A 13,803-nucleotide genomic window follows, 5' to 3' on the forward strand; every position below is an offset into this window, starting at 1 on the left:
ACTTATATACAAAAAGTTATGAATGCAGCCACTTCCGAAACTGTTTTTACTTGGCATTTTTTATCGGCTAGCCGCAAGTGTAGTGCTGGTGAAAATCTCGCAACCAAAAAAAAATAACGCGCACGAGGTCGATTAACTGCGCTTTTTCCTCAAACCGAAATAGTTTCGGGCGTCTTTGCGGAATCTTAAGGCCTTCTCTGTTGGGGTAGCGGGCCATGGCAGGAAAAGTGGCAGCTATCAAAATATAGGATGAATACATTCAATTCATTGCGGCAATCTCCTCTTGCTCTCGCGTGCTTCGGCTGTTCGAGTACGATTTCGCTACCTGCACCGCAATCGACGCCGCTGTGCTGCGTTTCGCGTTGCCGTTGAAGAAATTATTCGTCTCTCCAACGGCGCATTCGCAATCATCGACGACGGCATGCATGGACCACTTGTAGCTCAGTCGAGGAGGGAGGCAATTATGCACAAACTGAGAGCATATCGGTGACGACTCGGCTTCCTGTTCCGATACTCGAAAGTATTTGGAAAAAATACAATACATGCTCTATCTTTGCAGTAATCACAATGATTTGGAGTGAAATAATACTTATTCGACTCGGTAGATAGCGGGTTGCATTGCTATCGATAACACTGCAATAAGACTAATAATTTTATTCCGATTTTATCTATCCATCCTCAGGTAACAAAATGTAGGGCTACTTGGTCTTATTTAATTTCGTAAACGAGCTTATTGCAGCCTCAACTGTTATAAAAAACAACAGGTTGAACACGCTAAAGTTGTGCGAAACCACATCAGTATTGTTGCGAGGTTTTTTGTGACATATCTTTTGTATATATGTATAGCACTTACTTACCTACCTTCCTGTTGGAACATCCCTCAGGATTTCACCTTCGTCACAATGTTACGCCAACGCACTAGGTCCACGGCAGTTTGTCCCCAGTTTCTTGAGCGTTCTGCATTTACGAGATCTTGCTCCACTTGGTCCAATCACCTAGCTCTACGTCTTGTACATTGTACCCTTCCATTTCTGGATAATGGGCTCGCCGTAGAGTTGCGCTAACTCGTGGTTCATTCTTCGCCTCCATGCGTCATTCTTAAATACTTCGCCAAAGATGGTCCTTAGCTCACGTCGTTCGGAAACGGCTAGTGGTTGTAAGTCCTCCTCGAGCATCGTCCATGTCTCGTGCCCGGAGAGGACTATCGATCTTATAAGCATCGTGTACATAATGCACTTGGTACGAGAGCGAAGTTTTCCAGTACGATTTCCAGCTACGATACGTCTGCGGATTTCTCTGCCGCAGTTGTTGTCTGACGCTAGCAATGATCCGAGGTACACAAAATCGTTAACCATCTCGAACTCATCACCGTCGATCACTACGCTACTGCCTATTCGCGCTTGGTTCCCCCTGCTAACAGTTACTTGGTCTTCGACGAATTCACCTTCAATCCAGCCTTTTCAACTTCACGTTTCAGTTTGGTGTACTGTTCAGCAACAGCCTGAAACTTACTTCCGACAAAGTCCAAGTCCTCAGTGAAGCAGATGAACTGGCTAGATTTATAGAGGATCGTGATTCGCATGTTAAATGTCTCACGTTTCATAACACCTTCAAGCGCAATGTTGAACAGGAGGCAAAAAAGACCGTCGTTTTGTCGAAATCTCTTGCGTGTTTCAAACGGGCTTGATACCGCACTCGAAATCTTTACACAGCACTGTTGTACACCATCCATCGTGGCCTTAATCGGTCTTGTTCGCAGGAAAGCCATTTTCGTCCATAACTGCTATTGGGATGCTATATTGGATATTGGATGCTATTGGAGGATCTGCCGCAGTTTAAAAATTTGGTCCGTTGTCGATCGCCCATCCACAAAACCGGCTTGATAACTTCCCACAAACCTTCGTAGTAGCGACGAGAGACGGCGAAAGATGATCTTGAAGAGCACCTTGTAGACTGCGTTGAGAATCGTGATCGCTCGGTAGTTCTTACATTCCAACTTGCTCTTCTTGTTGTTTTATTGGGCAGGTAGCTGTTTTGTATTTCAGATCATGACTATCAGCTGATGCAACCAAGAAGTCAACCTCCTCGGGCCCTGGTTGATAAGCTTAGCTGCGATGCCGTCCTTTCCAGCTGATTCGTTGTTCTTGAGCTTCTTAACAGCATTCTTAACCGATATGTACTCGGCAATTTTAACACACGTGTGTACTCGGCAGGGTACCCGGGTAACCACCAAAATGAAATGCTTCTTACTTCCTCGATTCTTGATCGATTTTCGATCTTGAACCGTCAAAAGATTGGAAAATTTGTCTATTTTTAATATGTGGGGCCGAAAGAGCCATTGGTCCTTATATGGTTACCGTGAACCCGGATCTTCGAGACCGTGTTCAAGGTCGGAAATCTGCCCCGAAATGGCCATTTCGGACAACTCATAAAATGGAAACTCAAAATGAATGCGGTCACTGGCTCATGTCGGTCTCAGATTCTAAAAGTAGACAGATTTTCTAATCTTTCGACAGGCCAATATTGAAAATCGGCCAAAAACTGAAGAAGCAAGAAGCATTTCATTTTGTGAGTACCCGGGTACTCTGCCGAGTACTAATGGGGTATAAAAATTTGAAGCCTCCAGCATCGACCCCTCCTGCCGCTATAAACAGTCTGATGATGGGAAATGGTTTATTTTGACTGGTTAGGAGCATTCCATAAGTTTCAGCTGGCTGGGTTGAGGTTATCCTTGTTCTTTAAAGCAATATAGTCTGAAAAGATACCCGGGTACCCTGCCGAGTACATAACGGTTAACTTCACTTAACGTAGGGGTCGGTATGTCTACCTCATCCACTGTGGTGACGAAATCGTTCCTCCTACCGTCTTGGTCCTCTGCCTCTCCGCCATTCAGGTGTTAATGGGCAAACAATTCGAATCTGCACAAAGTAGAAATACTCATAGAGAGATATAAGCTATGAAAAAAAATCGCCAATTTGGCAGCTAGGTTTCACATGTCAGAGGTGCCAGATCTCTTCTCAAAGCGCAATGTTGACTAACTTTTTCATTTGACTCGTATAACTGATAGTGACGGTGGAAGTCCTGGGGAATAATCAAGAGCATCACAAAAACCGTGAAAGTGTTAAATTTTATGTTTATATTTAATTTTTTTACTTTCACCATAATTGATAATTATTTTGTTGACCATACGAACGGTTTGTGAACCACCAATTAAAAATCATTGTGATGAAGCAATTTTGGAGCATTCTCAATTCATTGTTTAGCAATAGAACGTGAAAACGTGTGAAAACAAATATATCCTTTATTGAACCTGATTGCAATACCTCTCAATGTGTTACCTTTCTTGTTCGTTTGGCTGGATTTTGACATGGTCGTTTTGCTCACAACATTTTCTCCACATATCTCTCCCTCTGAGTATTGCTAGTAAGAGTGATTTTTTAAGAATTTGGTTTTTCTTTGAATAAAAAAACGCATAAAAATTACAAAACTGTTTGAAATCTTTATTTGAGCCGATAAATTGGCCATTTCCTTTTTAAAGATAATTTCATTCAAATGTTTTGCCACGGCTACGTTCTAAATGGTCTAACGAAAAGTTCAATTTTGGGTCACTTTTTCGAGCATTTCGGCAGATATCTCGCGAATAACGCGTGTGATGTTGTCTTCCAAGGCTGGAATTGTTGTTGGATTATCCGCATAGACGAGAGACTTAACGTAGCCCCACAAAAAATAATCTAGCGGTGTTAAATCGCATGATCTAGGCGGCCAATTCACCGGTCCATTTCGTGAGATGAATTGCTCACCGAACTCATTCCGCAATATGTCCATTGATTCGCGCGATGTGTGGCACGTTGCTCCGTCTTGCTGAAACCACATGTCACCAAGACCCAGCTCTTCCATTTCCGGTAAAAAAATTAGAAATCATCGCGCGATAGCGAGCGCCGTTGACCGTAACGTTGCGATTTTGATCATCTTTGAAGAAGTGCGGACCAATGATGCCTTCAGCGAATAAACCGCACCAAACCGTGCATTTTTCTGGGTGCATTGGCGATTCTTGTGGTTGCTCTTTGATCCAACGGCAGCAATTTTGCTCATTAACATACCCATTTAACCAGAGATGAGCTTCTTCACTGAACACAATTTTTCGGTAAAAAAGTGGATTTTCGGCAAGTTGTTCTTAGGCCCATCCACCAAAAATTCGACCCTGCGGCAAGTCGTTCGGCCTTAATTCTTGTACGAGCTGTATTTTGTAAGGCTTTACACCAAGATCCTTTCGTAAAATCTTCCATGTAGTCGAATAACACAAGCCCAATTGCTGCAAATGGCATCGAATTGACATTTCACGGTCTTCCACTACACTGGCTGATACGGCAGCAATATTTTCTCCTGTACGCACTCTGTGTATACGTGTTGGTGGGTTTATGTCCAACAAAGTAAAACTGGTTTGAATTTCGTCACAATAGCTTGAATAGCTTGCAGTAGGTCGATTATGACCATAAAATGGTCGTAATGCGCGAAAAACACTTTTCACGGAGGACAAATTTTGGTAATGAAATTCGATTATTTGTAAGCGTTGTTCAGGCGTAAGTTTGTTCTTGGTAAAATGGCAAACCCAACTGAGTACAATAGACTTTGACAGCTGTCAGAATTCCCGCGTGAACTGTCAAATCTGAATACACGAAAAACCAAATAGCAAAAAAATCACCCTTTACAAAGTGGTAAAAATATAGAAACAGAGACAAATCTTTGTTTCGGATAAATTCCATCCTGTTCGGCATAGAATCGATTTGATTTTTACAAGTGCTCACAGGGATCGCTTTCCAGGCTGTTTCGATTCATTCTTAGAGTTCCTGCTTTTTTTTTATTCTCGCTTATTTTCCGTCGGTCTAGTTCCGCCACTGTTGTGGCCAATCACCGACGCCCAGGGAGGCGATTCCACACCCAGGACCCTAACTCACGACCCGTTTATTAACGGACCGGCGCCAACGGCTTTACTTCCTCATGCGATGGAAGGCGTGATCCCAGAGATTTTTCGCCTCAGAAAATCTCCCGGTGTCGGCTAGGATTGAATCTAGACCAGTTTGGGTTGGTTGTGAGTGGATCACGCCACCTCACAACCATCGACACCTATGTCGGCGGTGGGATTCGAACCCAGGCGTCGAGCGTGGTTGGCGGAGACGTTACCAACCACACTAGGCCCCCGCTCAAAGAGTTCCTGCTTGTTTTGGCTTCAAAAACGAATTGAACGAAATCCCGAAATGGACCTCGGAAACAATTAAGTATTTTTAAGTCAATTGCGATTTTCCGCATAAATCGACGATTCGGGACGATTTTACAACAAACTGGTTCTATATTTTGTCGCTACTTATAGCAGGAATCAGTGTGGCTCACAGAGCAGAAAAATTCCAACGCTTTTGCATGAAAGTGAATAATAGTCACCATAAACGTCAATGCTTTTTTCTACCATCAAAAGAGAACATTTCGCTCTCATGCGACATTCATTCTCTCTTCCACCGTTTTTTCAGTATTCGTAAAAAAATGAAAGCCAAGTCATCCGTCAGACGCAGTGAAAGCGGGTTCGTTTGATGTTCACTGTTTAAAATTTTCTGAAAATTTATTATTCTGAGTTTCATTTTATGAACTGTAATGTTGTAAACTCGGTTTGTGTACTGCGACTAGTTATGGATAAGCACATTGTTTATATTTTATTACGTGGCAGCTCGTTTCAAAGATGAAATTCTAGTGTGTTTGAAAGGTACTGCGTTCATTGGAAGTGAAAATTTAAACAGATTGGCTGTAATTTTCACAGAATTCTGGTAGTCATTTTCACTACTTTTATCTGTCCTGGTCTTACTAGAACTGTTTACTTCTGCTGCGTCAAACTTGGTGTGACATGTTGCCAGGGACAGATTTAGAGTTGTGGGGCACGAAAATTCCAATAAAGAAATATGTCATACAAAAATAGAAGTTGAATGAAGGATTATAGAAGGATTGTGTTAGTTTTATTCAAATTTCTGTTTTTTTAAACGTCGAGAATTTTTTTGTGTTTTCAATTTTTTGTATTTAGTTTTGCGTCATGAGAAGTGAACTTTCATGGAAGTCCCCAAAATGTGAAGGCTCAAATGCTATGGCCACCCTGGACACCTTATAAATCATGAATCTGGATATGGGTCATTCCATACGAAGTGTACATGCCACTTGGACACGACCATCACAGCTTTTGCTCAAAGTTGGGGGAATTATTCATCTATTGTCTCTTTGGAAAAATCCCAATTTGGGTGTCGATTGGAATACCCCCCGCTCTGTGGGACCCCCCTCTTTATTGCAAAGTCACGCAATTTTTGTCAAAAACTCTTTTTTTTTCTTACAATTCAAAGACGTAAGATGTCCGAAAAATATTGATAGATGATTTTTGAAGAAAACAAACTAAGGAATCCAGAAAAAAAAAGTTTTGACCGGAAGTGTTGCCAGATAATTGTTTTTTTTTATTTGAAAACTAAATTTACAATTTTTGGCAAATGCAGCCATTTTTATTTTAAATTTGATAATTTTATTGTGTTCCTTGGAAAATTTTACGTAAGAAACACTTATCACCCCGTGGTAATATGAGCCAATCTCGAGATATAGCATTTTTACGAAGATAGTTTTGAATTTCGTAAAAATGTTGTATCTCGAGATTGGCTCATATTACCACGGGGTGATAAGTGTTTCTTATGTGAAAATTTTCGAGGAACACGATGAAATCATCAAATTTAATATAAAAATGGCTGCATTTGCAGAAAAATGTAAATAAAGTTTTCAAATACAAAAATAATTTATCTGGCAACACTTTCGGTCCAAACTTATATTTTTTCTGGATTCCTTGGTTTATTTTCTTCAAAAATCATCTATCAGTATTTTTCGGACATCCCTTACTAACACACAGAGAATCTTGAGTAAGAATCCCCAGGATACCGATTAACACGGTGACGGAATCGTGAAAGAAATCGCAAACACGATCCGGAGGATTCCTGCTCACGATTCTTATTCAAGAATCCTAGAGCCATATACAGGACATTCCTGAGGATTCTTTTTTCAGGAATCCTTTTCAAGGACGCTCACGAATCCAATGTGAGGAATCCTAGAGAATCTATGCGAATCGTATGTGTTCGTCCGGGATATTACGTCTATGAATTGTAAGAAAAAGGAAAAAAGAGATTTTGAGCAAAAAATGCGTGACTTTGCAATAAACAGGGGGGTCCTACAGAGCGAGGGGTATTCCAATCGACACCAAATTTTGGATTTTTCCAAAGTGACAGTAGATAAATAATTCTCCCATGTTTGAGCAAAATCTGTGGTGGTCGTGTCCAAGTTTGTGCTTTTTCGTGGAATGATCCCTATGCATATTACCATACTAGTAAAAATGCTCGCCGCTTTCAAAAATTTTGCATTGGAGTGTTTTTTTTTTGTTTTGTCTGACACTGTATAAGGATGTAGAACGAGAGATCGCAGCAAGCCAAGAGCGCGAATAGACACAAATTTTTGACGTGGTTTTAATTTCACTAGAAAAATTCGAAGTTATGTGACTTGTGGTACATTTTCTGAATTACCAGTAGTGCAATAGTGTATGTATTGTTACGTGCTTGAGGTGTTATCATTAAAATGATTCAGGAATAGAAAAAATGCCATCCCAGATCGATCCGGCATAATGTCCTTCAAACCTTCAGCGGAATAGTAGAAACAGGCGTTCGTGGTAGCATCAGAGCCCCACTAGCGTTTGGTAGCATTTCTGGATCGCAGTCGAGTTGTTTTGAAACAAAAGCCGCAACTGAAAAATTGACAGTGACATCAGCGAAAAATTTAGAAATAAAAAAAGATGGCCACCATCATTTCGTCGCTGTCGCTGCGGGCGTTCAAGGTCAAAACGTTTTTGATTTCGATTTCAGTGGCAGTTTGGGTCCGGCAAGACCGAACATAGACCGAAGTCGGAGCCATTAATTTTCTCAAGAAACAGGAGATATAGACAAATTCTTAGTATATATGGAACTTTCCTAATTCATATTCCTTTCAGAGAGCGAGTAATGACGCTATAACCATAAGCTAAAATGCTAGGACTAGAGTTAGTACTCAAGTCCTAACCGTAACAGTTGAAGCAAGTAAAGGCGCTATATCCTTGGTTTCAAACCCCGAAGATGAGGGGGAAATACCTATGTTCCATCCCAGGAAATTGGTCAACAAAGAAGTGTACTTTCTTAGCTTTGTCACTCCCAACGAATTATAGGGAACATCCATTAATGACGTAGCTTTTTTTAGGTTTTTTTGACCCCCTCCTCCCCCATCGTAGCATTTCGTCACAAAGTCAGGACCCCCCTCTAGATAATTACGTAGCTAATAACAACCCCCCCCCCCCCCCCCACATTTTTTTTTTGCAAATTTTATTATCCAAAACATACCTTGAGTCATTAATTAACAAGAAAAGACAAGAAAGGAATAAAAATGACCCTAAGCAGACAAAATAGTGATAAAAAAGAACAATTAGAAAAATCCAATTTTTTTCTTAGTTTCATGTTTGCTACGTAGCTTGGCTTGAACCCCCACCCTCCCCCTCGTCACATTTTGTCACAAAACTTTATGAATGTTCCCATATAACTTATTACATACAGATCGGTTGGTACGGATTGTCACCCCAAGTAACACCTGCAGCACCAAAATGAAAGGAAAAAGTTATAAATAAGTCATAAATAAATCATAAATAAGTTACAGGGAAAACATTAGGTTTTAATTCACTCGCATTGATGTTTTAATTTGGGATTCGGAATGATAAGTTGAAGTTGTAAATATATTACGAATTGCTGTAAGAACTTATTTATAACTTGTTTATAACCGGCTTTTTTCTTGAGAATGTAAGAGAGAGAACAGTGGTGAATATGTTTTTGACAGCAAAACGTATAGTGGAGAAAAAATTGATAAATGGCCGCAAAAGTTGTAGTTAAGTTTTAAATCAGTTGTGTATGTGATTAGATGGTGTAAACTATTTTCTATTACTGTTATAATATTCAAAATTATTATTAAATATTTAAACACCCAGAGAAGGTATGTTTTAATAATTTTACAGTAAATTATAATCAATCGATTTATCATTCAATTTACATAAATCGTTTGATCTAATGCTCAACGATCGTCGGTTTTATTTTTATTATTTCGATTATCGTTAATAACCTCAGATCAACGTTTGAACATTTCTGTTTTATTTAAATTTCTCAATATATTACCTAATGCGTGGTTTAGTTTTGGAAATGTTTATTTTTTTTTTTTACTACAATAATCAAGATAGTGACGGCAATTTTTCATAGATTGTAGTAGCTTTATATAGCCTTGATTAATTGGTCTCCAAATTGTGGCAGAGTTTACTCCTCGTTTAGTTCGCTTAAAGAGTAAAAAAGTTCAAATAATTAGTTCATAGTGCCTGACTTCTTAGTTCACCTTTTACATGTATAGGTAATGTTTCAATGTCCATTTTTTAAAATTATTTTTAATTATATTGCGATATTTTTCCCGAAATAAACTTTATCGATAGTGGTTATATAACTGACAAAATCTTTGGGCAATTGGTGTACCCATTGTTTTCCTGTATGGACTTCCTAACTGCGACCATAATCGTTGATCTATTGTGAATGCCCGGGTGTCTGCTATATTGAGAAGTGGCATGCTTATTATTATTTTTTATCAGTGCTTGTGTGTAATGTGCTACCCTTCCTTTTACACGTTTACTGTTCTCCTATATCCAGCCTCCTTCCTCCTGCCAAATATCGCCAATTATAATTCCCTGGAGAGGTTTCGTCGTGCGTCCTTCTGGCCAGTTTTATTGATAAGAGGGACTCTTATTTTTGTTAGGAGGAAGTCATGCAAAGGTATTGTAGATTTCAGCGTGAAGGAAGGGTAACTGGTGGGGAGCCTGAGAATAAACCCATGCTTAAAAGTCCTTTTTTTGACATCGAAATGGCCTGATTCTACAAAGATTCGAACCCACGACCACCCGCTTGACAAAGCGGACTCTGTAACCTTGCGGCTACGCAGCTGAATGGTTTACCCATTCAGAGTATGCTAATAATCAACATGGCTGCTGCCTCGTTAGCGCAAGCGGAGTGCTAAAATAATATCCAACACTATTTTTCTGTGCTACAGGCACGTTTCATAATATAATCCTTTCGAAAATACATACCTAAGGCTCATTTCTCTAGAAATCATCTGTTACTTTTTTCTTTATTGCAAAATTTTTCAAAAAATATAATTTTGATAACTATCATATTGTGGTATTTGCGAAGCGCGTAAGTTTTAACGAAGTACTAGGCAAATATTCACGATAAATCTAAAATGACACGTAGTGTGGACAATTTTCGTGACGCTCTCGTTGTATTCAGTTTTTGGGTTTGTACTTTATATACATTGCCGTAAGACGCAATTCTACGTAAAAAAGACAGTATTTTTATTCTTCATGACCCAAACTGTAAATAATTGCACTATAATAGAGTGTTCACCTCAATGAGTTCATAACTACTAATGTCACAAGTGTTATCAATTGCTCACTGTCTTTTATTTTATTCGAACATTCATACAAACGCTATTTCCTAAGCTCAATGGCTTGTACAAGAACTAAAACCCCATTTGATCAATTAATCTGAAAGTTTATGGTGCTACTCCGAACTGTTATATCTGATATTTGCACCTACCTGTGGAAAGCAAGATTTGTACTTGTCTATTTTTTTGTTTCCAGGCAAATTTAGCGAATTAGCCTTTCTTCTCTCAAAAATTGGTGAAAACGATGCCGTAGTGGTGCTCATCACTGGGTATTTGAACAAAAGTCAGTACTCAGCTTCAAAGCACGCTCTTTGTTAGAAAATTTTGGCAGTCTGTACTTCAAAAAAACGGAAAAATGAATATCATTTGATATTATCTAAGTAACTAAGAAACCGAAAAATAACAAATGAATTAAACATTTCGTGTTGCGTTACCATTCACATTTTGTAGTTAAATGGTTACCGCACCTAGTCGCCGATTGAAATTCACTTTAATTTACATACTCATACAGCTGATAGACAGGTTTGCTGCGTTTTGTGTGCCCAAAACAAATCTCAGCTCCTCACCTCTTGCTCGGCGCGGTCTTACATGACCCATGTTCGCATGGCGACCGTGTATTTGGTGAGGTGAGCACACACCAGATGGAGTACCGCCTGAAAACAAACGGAATAAACCAGATGTCTCTGCAGCACCGGCACAGATCCTTACAGTGTTAGATGAATGAATTATTCGCCCCCGCCCCTGGCGCATAGCTCTTTTGCCGAAAATTTCCCCCTCTTTCACCATCTAACACGCATACAAATACACGACAGCTACTCGCCGATTCCGTCCTCCTGCCTGTGGCAACCTACAGCCACGCGTGCCCGGTGCCTACGCAACACAGACGCGCCGCACCCCGCGGATAACCGCTCGTGCTACAGTGCCAGTGGTATAACCGAAAGGTACGAGGGGTCGGTCGCGAATATCCCATTCAAGCGCGCGCAGCCGCGTGGTAAGGAAGAGCAGAAAATCTATCCAAGCTGTTTTAGTGTGACTGATATCAAAACAGACAGTCGGATAGCCAAACCCCGTCAGAGTGCAGTTCCGAGTAATGATGGCTACGGTTCAGTGATAAAGAAAAAGTTTCTCCTCTCAAAATTGTACAACCAAAATCTTGCAGGTTCGGGGCAACGAAAAAGTGTGAACGTGTGAACATATTGACCAGGTGCTCGCTGGTGGCAGCAGCAAGTGTTGAAAATGTCTTGAAAGTGACCAAGCAGCATCCAGATGCAAACGAAAAGGTGAAACCAGAAGAAAAAGCAGTGTGTTACTGAAGGGGCGCAGCGGAAGTGTGGCGCGAGGAAAACCAGGGCGACGTCCTGTCTATCCAGCAAATCGAAGCATCAGGAGGGAGGAATATTTTCCACTGCCAGCCAGCCAACTGGCCTGTATTGGGATAGGCACACTACAACAACACGGGAACGGGAAAAACGCGCTAGCGAAAACCCAAATATGGCTGGTGAGTATGACAAAAGTTTCTATTGTGTTGTTTTTTCGCTCTTTTAATTTGATTTCCTGCCAGTGCTGGCCCAAATACCTTCCGACCATAATCGAATTGAACGGCTGTGACACAATTACATAAGACGGAAGTATGTGTTATTGTTGTTTTGTTGCTAAAGAATGGCAAGGAAAGCAAAAAGAAATGCTATATCTAGCCAGGAAAACCAATCCGTTCCGCTTTGCCCATCAGACCTATCTATCCATCTATCGGTTCATAAGTACACAAAGTGTTTGTTGTGTGTGATATTTGCATTCCAGTTATTCGTAGGCGAAACCGTGAGTGTCGGTTTCGCTAAAGTGGACAGAGCGCGGCGTCGGAGTTGGTTATTTCACCTGATAGGCACTGAACCGACGCGATATGGATGGCGTATTTGCTATTATAGGAGGGGGGCTTGAATAGCCAATACGTAAAACCGTGGCCGTGGGGAGTTAAGTCATAATTTCGTCGTTGTTCCACCTTGCCCGGTCTACCGAGCCACACATGGATAGGCACGTCGTATCGGGTTATGATATCGGGCGATGGTGTCATACAATACGGTCAGCGAACCAAAAGTGCTGCTTGATTGCACTGCTAGCTAGCATCCTCCCTTCGGAGGTGGGTAGAATGAATATAGCGAAGTGCAGTGTTTACCATGCAGGAAATGTCATTCTATAAAATGTTTGGACTGGCTGGTAATGAAGACGGCTTTTATTGGCAGCCAAGAGACTTATCAATTGGACAAATGATTTGGCTCGATAATTGTGGGAATGATGATGAGAGCCAGCCAGCTGTGGGTCAGAGTTTCCAGTTTAGGCAATCCTACAAAAGCCATGTTAAATTCTTCACATTTACTGCTAAGAATGATAATTAGATTTATAGTAATAATGAATATTGATGAAAAATGAACTAAAAATAATTCAATTTAATGTTCAACAATTATACTTATTGTTAACACATAAGATCCGATGAAGATGCTTCACTAGATATGAATTAGATAATAAATCACCACGATGATATAAAACGCAAGAGCTGATGGAACTCACACAGATAGTTATGTTTGCTGATTGTACCATTGACAATAAAAAATGTTACATCTTGCCTGATTTTTGAGTGAAATAATGTGATTAATCATTCGATGAAAATAAATTTTCAACTAACCTAATCCGGTTTATTGTGTATGGCCAATGTTCTGGAAGAAGTTAAAATACGTCATACTGCAATGACTTCTGTTTCTTGGGCTATAGAAGGAAACAACTAGCCGTAATGCAGAAGTAAACAAAGACTCAATTTCTAATTGAATCAGAAGATATAAAGGAAAATGAATTCTTCGAAATGGAAAAAGAGTTGGTAAAATCTCACAGCGAAAATATTTTTTGAGCAATACGATAAATCCATTTTTATAGCATCCAATCCAGCATGCAATTTCTTATTTCGAAGAAATGACCTGGAAGACTCTTGAACGTAGCGTGATTTATTTACACTTTATTTGACATTTTAACGTATAAGGATATCGGCTCTATTAACGCGTTAATTTCTTGCATGATGGTTCTTCATAATGCAGAGCATCTTCCTACAAAAGATTAGTTTCTTTCTATGGCTTCATTAACCCTCCGGACGATAATTTGGTAAACCTGATGATAATGGCGCCGATACCCTATTAGCTTGGAATAAAGGTCTTTCGCGAAACATTTATTCACCTTAACCCAAATTACAATATGTAATAAGATTCG

At 40.0% G+C, this 13,803-nt stretch overlaps 1 protein-coding gene across 6 annotated transcripts in view; it reads left to right on the forward strand.

Annotated features, from left to right (window-relative positions):
- Window positions 1-13,803, forward strand: part of LOC129718382 (septin-4) — a 45,283-nt gene that overhangs the window by 17,965 nt on the left and 13,515 nt on the right. For 4 of the 6 annotated variants that reach the window (XM_055669129.1, XM_055669130.1, XM_055669131.1 and 1 more), the window contains exon 2: window positions 11,714-12,052. The exons of the other annotated variants lie outside the window; for them this stretch is intronic. In XM_055669129.1, the coding sequence (XP_055525104.1) occupies window positions 12,046-12,052 (7 nt within the window). In that variant the 5' untranslated portion in view covers window positions 11,714-12,045. The remainder of the gene's footprint in view (window positions 1-11,713; window positions 12,053-13,803) is intronic. 6 annotated transcript variants of the gene reach the window in all.

This window comes from Wyeomyia smithii, chromosome 1 (assembly GCF_029784165.1).
Source record: "Wyeomyia smithii strain HCP4-BCI-WySm-NY-G18 chromosome 1, ASM2978416v1, whole genome shotgun sequence".
NCBI classification, from domain to species: Eukaryota; Metazoa; Arthropoda; class Insecta; order Diptera; family Culicidae; genus Wyeomyia; species Wyeomyia smithii.